The following is a 14,602-nucleotide window of genomic DNA, read 5'->3' as shown; positions in this document are numbered from 1 at the left end:
ATACACAACGGTGGCTGCGGGGAAAGAAAAGGAAAAGCTACCAGTTAACAAGCGTGGAAGACTTTCCAGCTGGGAGCGGGGAGCTTCGGTCATCAATTGACTTTAATAGGATGTTCAGTGGGAAGATGAGGCCGCCAGGCCCAAATTGGCAAGGGCTTAATTAGAGCCACGAGAAAGCCAGCCCTGAAGGCATTTGCTTCAGAGCCTGTCTCCCTCCACCCTCCATGGCCCAGCCCAGGAAAGGATTAGTGTCTCCAGCAGCGTTTTCCGCCCGCAGCGCTGTCCTCCAGGCAGCTTGACACTGGCAGGCGGGAGAAACATCTGGCCCAGGAGTTCAGAGGCCCAGCTGGACTCTGGTAAAAGAGCCCGAAGCACCTGTTGGGAGGCACTCGGGGATATTCAGGATCTTTCAGGGACTAGGGTCTTGGGGAGGGAGAGAGTCCTGGCTGGGCTGCCCAGGGACGCACTCAGGTGTGTGGGAAGCAAGTTCTTGCCATGGCCTGTGTGCTGTGCCAAGGCCCCATGGAAGCCCGGTCTGCTCCTTGGGAACTGGGAAGCCCTGCAAACCAGGCTTTAGAGATAGCACTACCTGGTCGGGTGTGGCGGCTCATGCCTGGAATCCCAGCACTTTGGGAGGCTGAGGCGGGTGGATCACTTGAGGTCAGGAGTTCGACACCAGCCTGACCAACATGGTGAAACCCCGTCTCTATTAAAAAGACAAAAATCAGCTGGACATGGTGACGGATGCCTGTAATCCTAGCTACTCAGGAGGCTGAGGCAGGAGAATTGCTTGAACCTGGGGGGTGGAGGTTGCAGTGAGCTGAGATCGCTCCATTGCACTCCAGCCTTGGTGACAAGAGCGGAACTCCATCTCAAAAAAAAAAAAAAAAAAAAAGATAGCTCTACCTCATAGCCCCTGGAGGCCTCAGGACAATAGCTTTGGGTGGCTGAGTTGGCGCACCCTGAGTTCAAATCCTGCCCGTGCCTCTCCATAATCCTGGGACCTTGAGCAGCTGCCTCCTTTTTTCTTCTGAAACAGCTTGATTGAGGTGTAATTTACATATCATAAAATCCAGCTGCTTCTTCCTAAGCCTTGATCCCTTCACCTGTGGGACTAGGAAGATAACAGCCTCCATCTCACGGAGCTGTGAGCCCAGAATACAATGATGTGATGATACGAGCACAGCCCGGGAGAACTCACCCTCAGCTACTGCAATGATCGTTTTTATTAATGGGGGCTACTGGAGAGGGGTTTCAGTTGCTGAAGAGGAGGGAGGAGCCCCTAGATGTGGGCTGTGGGGGCCACTGGCTGTCACATTGGAGCCACTTCCTCACCTAATGTCCTGCTTCTTGACACGGGACTGAGGGTGAAGAGCAACACTGTCTTGCCGAGAGGGAGGGTGTGCCTTCTGCTCACTGAGGGGGTGCTGGGGACCCTCACCTCCCTCACGTTTACTACTCCGGCCTCTGACTTTTCCTCTTTAATTCCCAACTTTGCACAATCTGCCCAGCCTCCCACAGCTGTCCTGGCACCAAGTCAGAAGCAGCTCCGCAAATGGATTCAAAGTTCCTGTGTGTGTGTGTGTGTGTGTGTACGTGTGCATGTGCATGCGTGTGTGTGCATGCATGTGTGTGTGTGCACATGTGCACTTGCACGTGTGATATGGAGAGTATCTGGCCTCCCAGCCAGACCACTGTTTGGAGGCAGGCACAGCACCCACCACCACTGTTTTTGCTTCTGTCTGCCCACCACAGGCTCAGCAGCAAAGCACATGTCCCTTGTGGCTGGGCCAACCTATGTCTGAAGTCCAGAATTCTCAGAGTGACCCATGTCTTCCACCCCAAGGAGGATTCCTGGGCCAGGAGGCTTCCCTGAAATCCTCCAACGTTTTGGCTAGCCCCTGCCTCCTGTAAATGCCTCCCACGGAAAAGGAAGGATGTAGAAAGAGGTGGGGTGTGCTGCCCCCAGGGGAGCTGCTCTGGATGGCCTAGAAGGAGGAGGTCTTTCTCTCAGTGTTTGCCCCTGTCTGGGGAGCCTGAGCGTCCACCCAGCAACAGGCGGAGGCAGGAGCTGATGGAGGGGACTCTGCCCTTTAGAAATGCCACCCCTCCAGGGGGAAGGATCAGTGGGGCAGGTCTCCTTGGATCAGAGAGATGGAGGGCCAGGGCACTACCCAAGGGGCCAGGAGTCCCCACCAGGTCCTCCCTGCAGGGTGGTGGGGGACAGGGTGTGGCAGGCTATTGGAGTACCCCTCCCTGGCTGGGACCAGGAAGAATTCTCCTTGGTCATCGTCTTCCTGGTGCCCTCTGGGAAGGATAAATCCTTTCAGACCCCTGGCACCTGCAGTGCACAGAGTACAGGGACACTCCTCAGGTGAGTCCAGGTGAGAGCAGAGACCCACCCCAGCACCCCCAGCCTTGAATACACACGAATCCTCCTTTGAAAGGAAGTGAGAATCAGGTTTTCATGCTTGTCTGTGGCAGACCCCTGAGGGGGCAGGACGTCTGGCTGTGGCCTGGCCTTGCGCTGCACACACAGCCCCCACATTCCCAGCAGCCCACGGTGTCCAGACCCAGCTCCAGAGGCTCCCTCTGCCCTGCTGATCAGAGACATTTGCTTTCTGGGCTAACCCTGCTCCATCCATCCCACTGGTGCGCTGCTGAGGGGTTAAGGACAGAGAGGCCCTGCGGGCCAGGTGGGGACAGGGTGTGGGCGGGGCTCCAGGGACCATGGAGGCAGAAGCACCATTGGGAGAAAAGGCCGGTCTTTGGCTGCCTGTCAGGATGGCCTCGCTGCCCCCAGCACCTTTCCTCCCAGTTCCTGCAGCTGTCTGGCCACACTGGTCTGGGAGCCCTTCCAAGCAATGGCTTGAAAGGCAGGAGGAAGACGATTTTGGAAGCTGAACTGACCCTTGAATCCCCTGGCTGGGCTCAGGAACAGGTTGACCCAGGTGACCTGGAAGCCCCTTTGGCCTGTGGCCTCCCAGCTCTAGGGTTCTAGCGTCTCTATTCTAAGAGCCAAGCCCCTGCTCTCCGCCCAGGGCTGCTGACCCTCCCACCCCAAGAGAGGCAGGAACCCAGGCTAGAAGCAGGAGAGGGTGGGATGACAGGGGTCACTGTACCCTGGCACCCACCTGTGGGCTGTGGGGTGCTGGGAGCCGTGGGGGCCCAGGCAGTGGACGTGGAGGGGACAGGAGTAGTAGGGGCCCCTTTCATGGCTGTGGTGGCCGCAGTGGCCACAGGGCCTTTGGGGTTGGGGTCTTTCTGGGACCTGCTGATGCCTGGTGAGAGATGGGAAAAGCAAGAGAGGGTTGGGGGGTTGCCGGGGTGGGGACACCACAGAGAAGCAACTTACGACGGCTGTGCAGACCAGCATCCCTGCAGGGTCCGGCTTCCTTCTGGCGCCCTCTCGGCTCACTGGCTTCCCAGCCAGGGACCCTCTGGGTCCAGGAGGGACAACTTGGGTGGGATGTGGGGCCCCACAGAGCCCTGGTGGAGGGTGACGGTGCACCCCAGAAGCATTTCTGAGATTTGGGGTCTGCTCCCGGCTGGCTCTTTGACATTGGCCAGTTCTTTCCTGCTGCCTCTCAGAGCAGATGGTGACCTCCCAGGGGAAGGGGTTTGCAAGGCTGAAATGAGAGACTGTGCCTGGCACCTTGTGAGTGGGGACAGTCTCGATGACACTTACTGATAATCTGTGGGCACCATGTCGCCCTTGCCCTCCTGGGGAACTCTCAGGATCCCCACCTCCTGCAGATGCCCCTCCCTGGTCCGACTCCCCTGGGACCTGAGCTGACTTGAACGAGCAGAGCCCTGGGCCAAGCTGGCTGCAGAGGCTGCCCAGAGGGAGGCTGCCCCCACGGTTAGGCTAGGGGGTGGATTCTGCCCCTGGTGGGGGAAGGTCACCCCACTCTTGCCTGGCAGGAGAGACTGCTCTCCCAGATCCAGGTGAGAGAAGACGTTCGGGTGGCAGGAGGAGCAGGGAGCCCACCCAGGGGCCAAGGGACCTGCAAAAAGTCCTGTCTTGTTTTCCAAAGCAGCACTGATGGAGCTCCTGGGAGAGCCTGAGAGTTGCTGGGCCGCGGGCCACAACAAAATGACACATGACACATGGCATATGATGTGAAGTGGGGACGGGTGGGGGGGAAGATGGAGGGGGGACAGGTGGAGGGGGAGAGGTGGAGAAGCAGATGGGGCATAATTAGAGGAGGGAGTGAATAGGCTCAAGTTCCAGAGGAGACACTGAAGCCCCTTTTTTCTCTCCTGCTTTTTCCAGGACATGCAAAGAGGCTCGTGCAGTGGGGGCCCTGGCCGCCCTCCCCGGGCGTGTACTTACTGCCAAAGGAACCTGCAGCGGCACCTGCGGGAGAGAGAGGGGCGTGAGCTGGCTGCGCCAGGGGAAGGGGCCAGCAGGGCAGGGGAGCACCTGGAGGTGTCCCTCCCTCAAGAGCACCTGCTCCACCACACAACTGCTAGCAATGATGATGACCTGCAGGGTGTGGGGACGGGGGTGGATTATCCCGTTTCATCCTCACTGCAGCCCTGGGAGGGAGGAACCACTATTGGCCCATTTTGCAGATGGAGACACTGAATCTCAGAGCCATGACTTGCCCTTGGGGACATGCTGACAGGTGCCAAACGCTCCACTGGGAGCTTCACACGCACTCCTCCTCTTATTTTAGATTTTTGGGCCCTCCAGTGCAGGACAAGGACATTGTATGGAGTGTTCCTAATAAGTGCAGCATGGCTGGAAAACTCGCCGAGAAGCCACGGGAGCGGCTGCCGCAGGTGGAGTGCGTCCCACGTGTCAGGCACGGTGTCAGCATCCCCTACATGAACCGTGCCGTCCTCACAAGATCCCTATTAGGGAATTTCCTTACGGTCCTGATTCTACAGCTGAGGACACACGGCTTGGGGAGAAACACAGCTGGGAGTGGGCGAGGCCTGACCTGAATCCAGGTGTGTCTCTGCGTGTCCAGGGGATGGGGGAGGCCTATGATCCTGGTGTGACCAGGGGCCTTGAAATCCCTGGGTGAGATTCATCACAGTTGCAAAAGGAAGGAGCTGGTGCCACCGCTTTCCCCACGGTGTTCCCGAGAAAGGACGCTGTGGGATTGGCAGTGGAATGTGTGGCCCATGGGCTTCTCCTGGGCAAGCCAAGGCTGTGGCCAGCAGGACGGGCGGGGAGGCCTGGGAGGACCAGCCCATCCCCACCCACTCCTTCCTCCACCTCCATGTCTGGGCATGCACCTCAGGGTGCAGCCACAGTAAGCAAGGGCCAGGACTGGGCGGTGACCAAGTGAGGCTCTGTGGGGACAGGTGGGACATCAGGCAGGGCACAGGGAGGTCCTGGGGGCTCCAAGTTGGGCCCTGGAGGGTGATGGGCTGGCCAGGTGGGGGCAGAGGGGTGAGGAGGTGGGAAGACATTGGGAGTGAGGGCTGCTGCAGGGCTGAGGGTGGCATTGGGAGAGACTTGGGGGGATGGAGGGAAGTTCGAAGAACATGGCGGGAGGAGGGTCTCCAGTCAAGGTGACCCCCAGGCTTGCAGCTTGGCCCCATGGGTGTCGGTGCCACTTACTGCAGAGGGGTCACGGCAGGGGCAGGGTGGGGGCAAAATTAGCCTCTGTATGTCCTTGGGCTGTTTCCTGCTGGCGCCCCAGAGAAGGCAGGAGACTCGGGTGCTGAGGACAGCGGCGCCTCCAGCCTCACTGCTGACCCTGCAAATGCCAGAAGAAACTCCTCCTTCCTGGGGCTTGGGGGCCTCAAAGGCAATTCCTGGGGACTCCCAGGGAAGCAGGAGGTGGGGCCAGCTCAGGAGTCTCCCCTAAATAAGGAAGACCCAGCTGCCCAGCCCCTACAAGCCTGTCTATCCATTGCTGGCTAGACTGGAGGTGGTGACTGGGGGGTGAGGGTGGGGACAGTGGATCCTCCTAGGTGTGACTTGCAGATAAGAGTCTCAGGTGGCCAGAGATGGGCAGAACCCTCCAGGCGCAGGGGGCAAGTGGAAGAAAAAAGGCAGACCTGGCCAGACGTGGTGGCTCATGCCTGTAATCCCAGCACTTTGGGAGGCCAAGGCAGGAGGGTTACTAGAGCTCGGGAGCTCGAGACCAGGCTGGGCAACATGGCAAAACCTTTTCCCTGCAAAAAAACATAAAAATTAGCTGGGCCTGGCGGCATGCACCTGTGGTCCCAGCTACTTGGGAGGCTGAAGTGGGAGGATCGCTTAAGCCCAGGAGGTTGAGGTTACAGTGAGCCATGACTGCGCCACTGCACTCCAGCCCGGGCGACAGAGTGAGAGACCTATCTCTAAGAAAAAAGAAAAAAAAAAAAAAGAGGGCATGATGATGGAGAGAACGGAGGCAGATAGGAGGGAAGAGAGAGAGGCCCTCAGGACAGACGAAGGGGCAGCAAATTTGTGAGTCAGGGAGAGGGTGATGGCCACTAAAGAGAGACCTCAGGAAAGGGTTTAGACCACAAAGAGATGGGGACAGGAAGCTGGGAGGAGGCAGCGGCTGGAGTGGGCTGTCAGCCCCTGGAGTGCTCTTTGTGCCTTTGAAGACCTGAGAGTGCTGTTTGGTGCCTGCCAAGTCACTCCTTCAAAGGCCTGTCTCACTGCCTGCTGCAGCACACGCGTGACATGCCTGTCATGGCCTCTGCACATGGCTCTCAGCTTTGATCAGCCTAAAGTACATAAATCTTTCACCCATCGAGGAGGATGCCCACTGCCCAGGCCTGGTCTGGGCATCAGATCCAGTAGCTGCCCTAAGCCCTGGCATTGGCATGCAACTCAGTGTGAAACCTGGGAGGGCCCTGAGGTTCGCTGGGCCTCGGTCTGCTCGTCTGGAAAATGGACCGTAATAAGGACTCCACCCTGCGGGGCTGTGTGAGGGCAAAGCGAGATGCACAAAGTGCCTAGAGGGCCTCGGGCACCAAGCACACACTTGAGAACAGCCGGCATCCGTAAAGTGGCAATGGTGGGGATCAGGGACAGCCCGCCCCAGGGGCAGTCTGTGGCCTTCTCCACTTGCAGCCCAGGGGCTTCCTGGCATTCAGATTTCATGGAGACAGTGTGGACTACGCTGGGGCCCCCCTGAGTGGGTGGTCCTCAGAAGGGGGTCTATGATGCAGATGTGAGTGGGCAGGCCCTGAGGATGGCTCCCTGGCATGGCTGGGCAGGGGTGGGCAGAGAGCATGTGTGGGAGACTCTGGTGCAGGCCATAGAGGACACATCTGTAAAATGGGATAACAGAAGCTCAGCTCCCAGGGGTTGCTCTGAGGATGGAGGTGAGTGCTGAACACACAGAACTTGGCCTTGGTGGCTCGCTCCAAACACCCCAGAGATGCTCCAGATCAGGGATGATGCTACTGATCCCCTCACCTGAAGTGGGGGTCCCACCCCATCACTCCCTGCCATCCCATGGGGGCCGCCTGCCAGCCTTCAGGGTCAAGAAGGGGAAGGGTTGCAGAAGTGCGGCTGAGCAGCTCATCTCGTGTTTCCCTGCGGACCAGGGCTGGAAGGGCAGCTTAGCATTCGGCAGGATGCAGGTGTGCTAGAGGGACTTGTTACAAGACCTGGCGTTTGGGAGCTGTAGAACAAGGTGTGTGTGTGGGGGGGGCATGCATGCACGTGTGTTTCTGTGCATGCACGTGTTTGTGCATTTATATGTGTGCCCATGCCTGTGCATGCATGCTCATATGTTTCTGTGTGCATGTTTGCATGCATGTGTACATGTATGTGCCTGTGTGCAGGTATGTGTGCGTGTGTATGATCCACAGCTCCTGGGATTGACGGGCGGGGAAGATTATAGCCATGTGGGCTCGTGGCCCCGGGGCATGGCACGTACAGGCGTTGGGAGAGCCGTGGGGCAGTGGCAGGTAGGAGCCGGCCCGCCAGGACCGGGTGCGGAAATTCTTCTTGCACTTGCCGCAGTCGGGGCCGGTGGTGTTGTGCTCGCACTCGCACTGCAGGCTGCCCTCGCGCATGGAGCACAGGTTGGCATGCAGGTTGCACTTGCACCTGGGGAGACACCGAGAGGGCAGAGATGTCAGAGAGCTTATGGGCAGCCTGGCCTGACCTCTGGGGAAAGGAGCGCCTCCCAGGAGGGGCCCAGGAGGGTGCTGGGCTGCCCAGGAAGAAACCCTGGAGGCCACCAGCCCAACCTTTAGGCCAGAAACTCCTTGATTTCCCTTCCTGCAGAGAGATCAACGCCGTGTTCCAAAGGCCACACCTGCACTCACCACGCGGCTCTCCTCTCTGCTCTGATGCCGGTTTCAAGGATTCCTCACATCTCAGCTGGGGAGAGTGATGATACTGCCTTGTCCCAGATGCTAGATTCTTAGTAATACAGCTTCTGATCACCCTAGCTTTTGACTGAGGTGGGTTGATGGGTGACAGAGGCTGCTGCCAGCACCTGGTGTAGACAGGGACCTGGCCATGGGCTGCACCTCATTGTGTAGAAAGGCACCTGGCTTCAGGCTGGACCTCTGCTGTCAGCTTGCGGCCCACGGCCATGCCCTTGAAGGCAACAGATTGAACCCCCAATTCCCACACCCCCGTCAGTTCATTCACACGTGTATTATTCATCCATTCATTCAAATATTTATAGGCGACTCATTATTCTGAAAACTGGTAAATAAAAGGAAAGAATCAAGCATTTATCCTGCCTGTCCTATATAAACTGTACCTCGGGGTAACCGAAAGTTGATGAGGGGAAGCTTCTTTTTATAGAAGCATTTCACGAGAGAATTTGCAGTCCCTGATGAATGAATGGCTCCAGGCACTGAGCCGCACCAGCCCAGAACTTCCCACTGAGAGGCCAGCAGACATTGAGTGTCGCTAGAAGAACACACCCCCACCCGAAGCCAAAGCAACTGAACCTGAATCAGATCAAGCCTCTAGACCCAGCTGTGAGCGCACAGGAGAGGCAGAGGACAGAGTATCACACTGAACGACACCAGGGGATGCCATTCGCAAGATCCGGACTGGAGGAAACTCCAACAGTAATGACCCAGTTTTTCCAATGGATGAGTTGCGTGGAGAAAAAATTGATACGGAAAAAGGATGGACCTAGAGCAAGAGAAACCTCAAAAGCATACCAATTAATGGCAGACGTGCAGCTCCTCTGGCCCTTGGTTCAAACATCCTGTAAATCAAACACGCAAACAAATGGAACATATATTTATGAGATAACTGGAAATTTGGACATTGCCTATGTTAGATGATATTAAATTAATGTTTATTAGGTGTGATGATGATATTGTGGTTACGTTTTTTAAAGTCTTTATCTTTTAGAGAACCACACAGGCCAGGCGTGGTGGTGCACACCTAGAATCCCAGCACTTTAGGAGGCTGAGGCAGGAGGATCAATTGAGCCCAGGAATTTGAGGCCAGCCTGGGTAACATAGTGAGATCCTATTTCTACAAAAAATAAAAAAATTAGCCAGTGTGGTGGCACATGCCTGCAGTCCTAGCTACTCAAGAGGCTAGAGCAGGAGGATCCCTTGAACCCAGGAGTTCGAGGCTGTAGCAAGCCATGTTTGCACCACTGCACTCCAGCCTGGGAGACAGAGCAAGACTCTGTCTCAAAAAAAAAAAAAAAAAAAAAGGGCTGGGCGTGGTGGTTTATGCCTATAATCCTTGCACTTTGGGAGGCCAAGGCAGGCAGATCACTTAAGGTCAGGAGTTCAAGACCAGCCTGGCCAACATGGTGAAACCCTGTCTCTACTAAAAATACAAAATTAGCCAAGTGTGGTGGTGCATCTGGTAATCCCAGCTACTGGGGAGGCTGAGGCAGGAGAATTGCTTGAACGCAGGAGGCAGAGGTTGCAGTGAGCCATTGCACCACTGCACTCCAGCCTGGGAGACAGAGCGAGACTACATCTCAAAAGAAAAAAAAAAGCAGAGAGAGATACACACAGAAATATTTACAGATGAAATTATCTGATGGGCAGAGGTACAGATGAAACAAGAAGGTTCACTAGTTGGTAACTGCAGTCGGGTGAGAGGTACACAGAGGTTCATCATAGCAGACTCTGTCTTCCTTTGTGTTGGAAATTCTCCATAATAAAAAGTGAAAGAGAGAGAGAGTGTGCTCTATATTCTGATATGAGAAGACTTCCAAGATATATTGTCAATATTTGGAAAAAGCAAATTGCAGAACAATGGGTTTAGTAGAATCCTATTTTTATTAAAATATGCAAAGAAAAATATGTATCAGGCACCTGTTATGTGGCAGGGGCTCTGAGCTGGGAACAGTGAGTATAATGTCAACAAAGCAGATGGCTCCCTGCCCTGATGGTGCTTCGGGTCTAGCAGGGAGACAATGAACAAAGTCAGTGATTGGAGGGGACAGGGAGGGAGGATAAATAGGTGGCCCACAGGGATTTTTAGGGCGGTGAAACCATTCTTTATGATGCCACAATGGTAGATACGTGGCATTATGCATATGGCAAAACTCACTGAAGTGTCTAACACAGAGTGAGTCCTAATGTAAACAACAGGCTCAGTGAATGACACTGTATCAGTGTTAGCTCCTCACTGTAACAAATATACTCCAAAATAGGGGGAACTGTGCAGGGCTGGTGGGGAAATGGGAACTTTCTGTACTATCTGCTCAATTTTCTGCAAACTTAAAACTGCTCTAAAAATAAAGTCTATTAATTATAAAAATAAGAATCACACACCTCTTCCAGTGTTCATTTCAACTGTTAAACGAGCCCACGGGTTGTGCAAAGAAGAAGGCATCACGGGAGTCCAGGGTTTCCAGGAAGAACAGTTTTAAACTAAGACCTGAAGGAGGATCAAGAGTTGCCGGGCCAGAAGGGGAGAACCTTCTAGAAAGAGGCAAGAGCATGCGGAAAGCCCTGGGGCTGAAAGGAGTTCCACCCGTGAGGTCTGCAATGAGGCTGGGGGGTGGAGGAGGCCAGACCAGGAGACGGAGGTGGGATTTTACTCAGTCTTGGCTCACTGCAACTTCCGTTTCCCCCTGACTGGCTCTCGTCCATTCAGAGATTGTTTGGAGGATGTGTAACTGGCATTTGCTTCTCTCTTCATGCTCCCCTTCCACTGGGCGGGGTGAGGCTTTTTGTTTTCTCACCTCACACTCCCCAAATCCTCCCGGACACCACAGGCTGCAGAGCTCCCTCCTCGCGTCCGGCCTCCCTCATATATCAGTCCTGCCAGGCGCTTCATCTGAGCCCTCCTCCCTCGGCTCTGCCCCGCCTCTGTCCCCGTCTGACTGGGAATGAAGGGTCCCCTGGGGGCCGCCTTCCAGAGCAAGGATCTGGGTGGGGAAACAGTGGCCCCTGCGTCCACCAGCCCTGGGGCTTCCAGCTAACCCCTATCTGCCAGCTCTGGTAACCAGGGCTGCCTTCCTCCTTGGGGTCTTCTCTCTGTCCTCGAATTATCCTGCAGAATGGCTAGGGAAATTATGGTAAATCCAGGCAATGGAGTCTTTTTGTTTTTTGAGACAGGGTCTCACTCTGTCATCCAGGCTGGAGTGCCGTGGCACGATCCTGGCTCACTGCAACTTCCGCCTCTCGGGCTCAAGCAATCCTCCCTCCTCAGCCTCCTGAGTAGCTGGGACCTCAGTTGCGTGCCACCACGCCTGGCTAGTTTCATTTTTATTTTTTGTGGAGATAGTCTCCCTGTGTTGCCCAGGATGGCCTCAAACTCCTGGTTGAAGTTCAAGCAATCTGCCCACCTCAGCCTCCCAAAGTGCTGGGATTACAGGTGTGGGCCACCGCGCCCGGCCTAAAGTCCATGTTTTAGAAATGTTACTTAGAAACATGAGGTCAGGCCAGGGTGGAGAAGGCAGTGGGTTACTGAGCTGACGCCTTTCCTCCCAGGAGGAGAGAATCCTGCAGGCCCTGGGTGGGCCGTGGGAGGGCGGGTACTCAGGAACCCACCGCTTTGGGTGACATGTATCCACTGTGCTGTGATGCTCAGTTCCCAGGACGAAGGACGTCTCTGGAATTCTCTGGAACAGAATTCCGAGGCAGAGCAAGAGCCCTGGCCAGCAGCGCTAGTCACTGCTGAAGTCTGTGTTATTTTAACTCCATCTTCCCCTGACAGCCTGGACACTAACCCTGCTGAGGTTTTACTGTAACACCAAGCTGAAATAAATAGAGCATTAAAAAGCCTGTTCACTCTTTCCCTGGCATTCCCATCCCTCCATTGCCACATGCGTGCTGCAGGACTGCTATGTGCTTAGCTCTGGGAAAGGCACAGAGGAGGACAGCAGGCACCTATTGGTACGGGTGGCCCTTCTTTCTAGAGACGCCAGATCCCAGAGATGGTCCTTGGCACAGAAAGTTCCTGTGCTTAAACCTTTTGGTCAAGCATATGATGCTCTCCAAATCCCCTGACATCTGCTCCTTGATCCTACCTCACTCCACTGAGGGTCATAATACATCTCAGCAGATTAAAGGCTCTGACAAGACCTGCAGGGAAGAAACATGTCTGACTTTGTCTAACAAGAGTTTGTCTGCAAAATCTGACCTGGGGAGGTTTTAATTCGCAACTTCTGAATTCCCATCTAACCCCCCCAAGCTGGCTGGAGAGGAACACCTCAGCTGTACGGAACCAGGGATGTGCTCTGCACTGCTGGCCTGAGGAAGGGATATTTTTAGATATCAGCTTAGATATCAGAAGGGATATTTTTAGATATCAGCTTAGATATCAGAAAGAAAAGATTGCCATCAACTTTGGATGATAGCATTGACCTTGGCTTAGTAAAGATGCACAGAAGACTGGCTGAGTCCAAGAAGCATATTGTAACAGTGATAATAGGTAGCCATTGGGTGTCAGAGCTGGACAGGCTGGGTGGTGCAGGTGGGGAGAAGCCGCCCAGAGTCACACAGTTCGTTTCTCCCGACCCAAATCCAGACGTCCCTCCCCAGCTGGCTCTGCCCAGGCTCTATCCTGGCCAGCCCCTCCTATCAGTCCTGTCTTCCTCGGGAACAGGAGAAGATGTCCTGGCCTCTTCAACTCCCTGGCTGAGCCCCAGAACGAGCACAGTGCCTCTTCTTTCAAAGGAGAGAATTGCTCTGTCTAGCAGAGCTGCAGGGAGGAGCTGGCACAGTGTGGGGAAAGGCTGGCAAGGCCAGCACAGACATGGCACCTGGTCAGTGCGGGTGCTTCTGGTCTCTCTGACTTTTGCAGGTCACCGTGGTGGCACTGCCTGTGTGTGTGTGTGTGGACATGGTGTTTGTGTATGACCTCTTGGCCTCTCTGGTTCTCTCGGTGACCCTTTATCCATGTCTCCGTCTTCTCCTGTCTCTTTGTCTCTCTCTCCATGTCTCTGTCCAGCAGATGTTCTGATCTTGCTTTCCTCTGGGCCTTTGCACATGCTGTTCCCTCTGCCTGGAATGTACTACAGGCTCCGCCCCTCCTCTTAGAGCTAATATTTAGAGGTGGTGTCAGATTCTAGGCCAAATGCCACTTCTTCGGGGAGGCCTTTCACAACCCCTACCTCAAATCGGCCCCTGCTACACTCTCCCTCCCTATAAACTCATCATGATCAGCACTGGCTCCCAAAGTGGGATGTGCCAGATGACTGGGGGAGATGGGCGCATGGACTGTAAGACAGCTCCACAGGCTATTATTTGTTTTTGAATACACAGTATGTTTTTTTTAAATGTCAAACTCATAAGACCCGGGATCACAAAAATACTGCCTAAGTGAGGCCAAATTTTTGAAGTATATTAATTCAAAGAAATTATTAGATAAACAAATAAATAAATAGTATGGGAGACCCACATAAAAAGAATGAAGTTGGACCCTTCACATCACATATAAAAATTAACTCAAAATGGATCAAAGACCTGCAAACTAGAAAACTCTTAGATGGAAACATAGGGAGCCAGGTGCGATGGCTCACGCCTGTAATCTGAGCACTTTGGAAGGCTGAGGCAGGCAGGTTACCTGAGGTCAGGAGTTGAAGTTGGTCAACATAGTGAAACCCCGCCTCTACTAAAAACACAAAAATTAGCCAGGTGTGGTGGTGGGTGCCTGTAATCCCAACTACTTGGGAGGTCTTGAGGCATGAGAATCACTTGAACCCAGGAGGCAGAGGTTGCAGTGAGCTGAGATTGCACTCTGGCCTGAGCACGGAGTGAGACTCTGTCTCAAAAAAAAAAAAAAGGCGGAAACATAGCAGCAAATCTTCATGACCTTGAATTAAGCAATGGTTTCTTAGACAGGATGCCAAAAGCAAAAGCAGCAGAAGAAAAAAAATAGATAAATTAGACTTCATCAAAACTAAATATTTTTGTACTTCAGAGGACACTGTCAGGAAAGCGAAAAGACAACCCACATAATGGGAGAAAAATTTGCAAGTCATGACATAGCTAAAAAGGAACTTATATCCAGAACATCTAATGAACACTTAAAACCCAATAATAAAATGACAAATAATCCAGTTTTTAAAATGAGGAAAGGATCTGCACAGACATTTCTCCGAAGAAGGCATACAAATGGCCAAGCAGCAGACAAAAAGATGTTCAATGTCACAGCCATCAGGGAAATGCACACCAAAGCCATAATAAGATACCACTTCACACTCGCTGGGATAGGCAGAGTCAAAAAGACGGATAATCACCT

General features: G+C 54.1%; 1 protein-coding gene across 6 annotated transcripts in view; it reads right to left on the bottom strand.

Moving 5' to 3' along the window:
- NTNG2 (netrin G2) overlaps positions 1–14,602 on the bottom strand; it is an 81,248-nt gene that overhangs the window by 9,598 nt on the left and 57,048 nt on the right. For 5 of the 6 annotated variants that reach the window (XM_030818079.1, XM_030818076.1, XM_030818078.1 and 2 more), the window contains 3 exons: positions 7,845–8,017; positions 4,337–4,360; positions 3,135–3,281 (listed from right to left, as the gene is read on the bottom strand). In XM_030818079.1, coding sequence (XP_030673939.1) covers positions 3,135–3,281; positions 4,337–4,360; positions 7,845–8,017 — 344 coding nt within the window. The remainder of the gene's footprint in view (positions 1–3,134; positions 3,282–4,336; positions 4,361–7,844; positions 8,018–14,602) is intronic. The other variant, XM_030818081.1, reaches the window with a different exon arrangement.

Source organism: Nomascus leucogenys, chromosome 8 (genome assembly GCF_006542625.1).
Source record: "Nomascus leucogenys isolate Asia chromosome 8, Asia_NLE_v1, whole genome shotgun sequence".
NCBI lineage: Eukaryota > Metazoa > Chordata > Mammalia > Primates > Hylobatidae > Nomascus > Nomascus leucogenys.
This window is presented reverse-complemented; position numbering and strand designations above follow the sequence as displayed.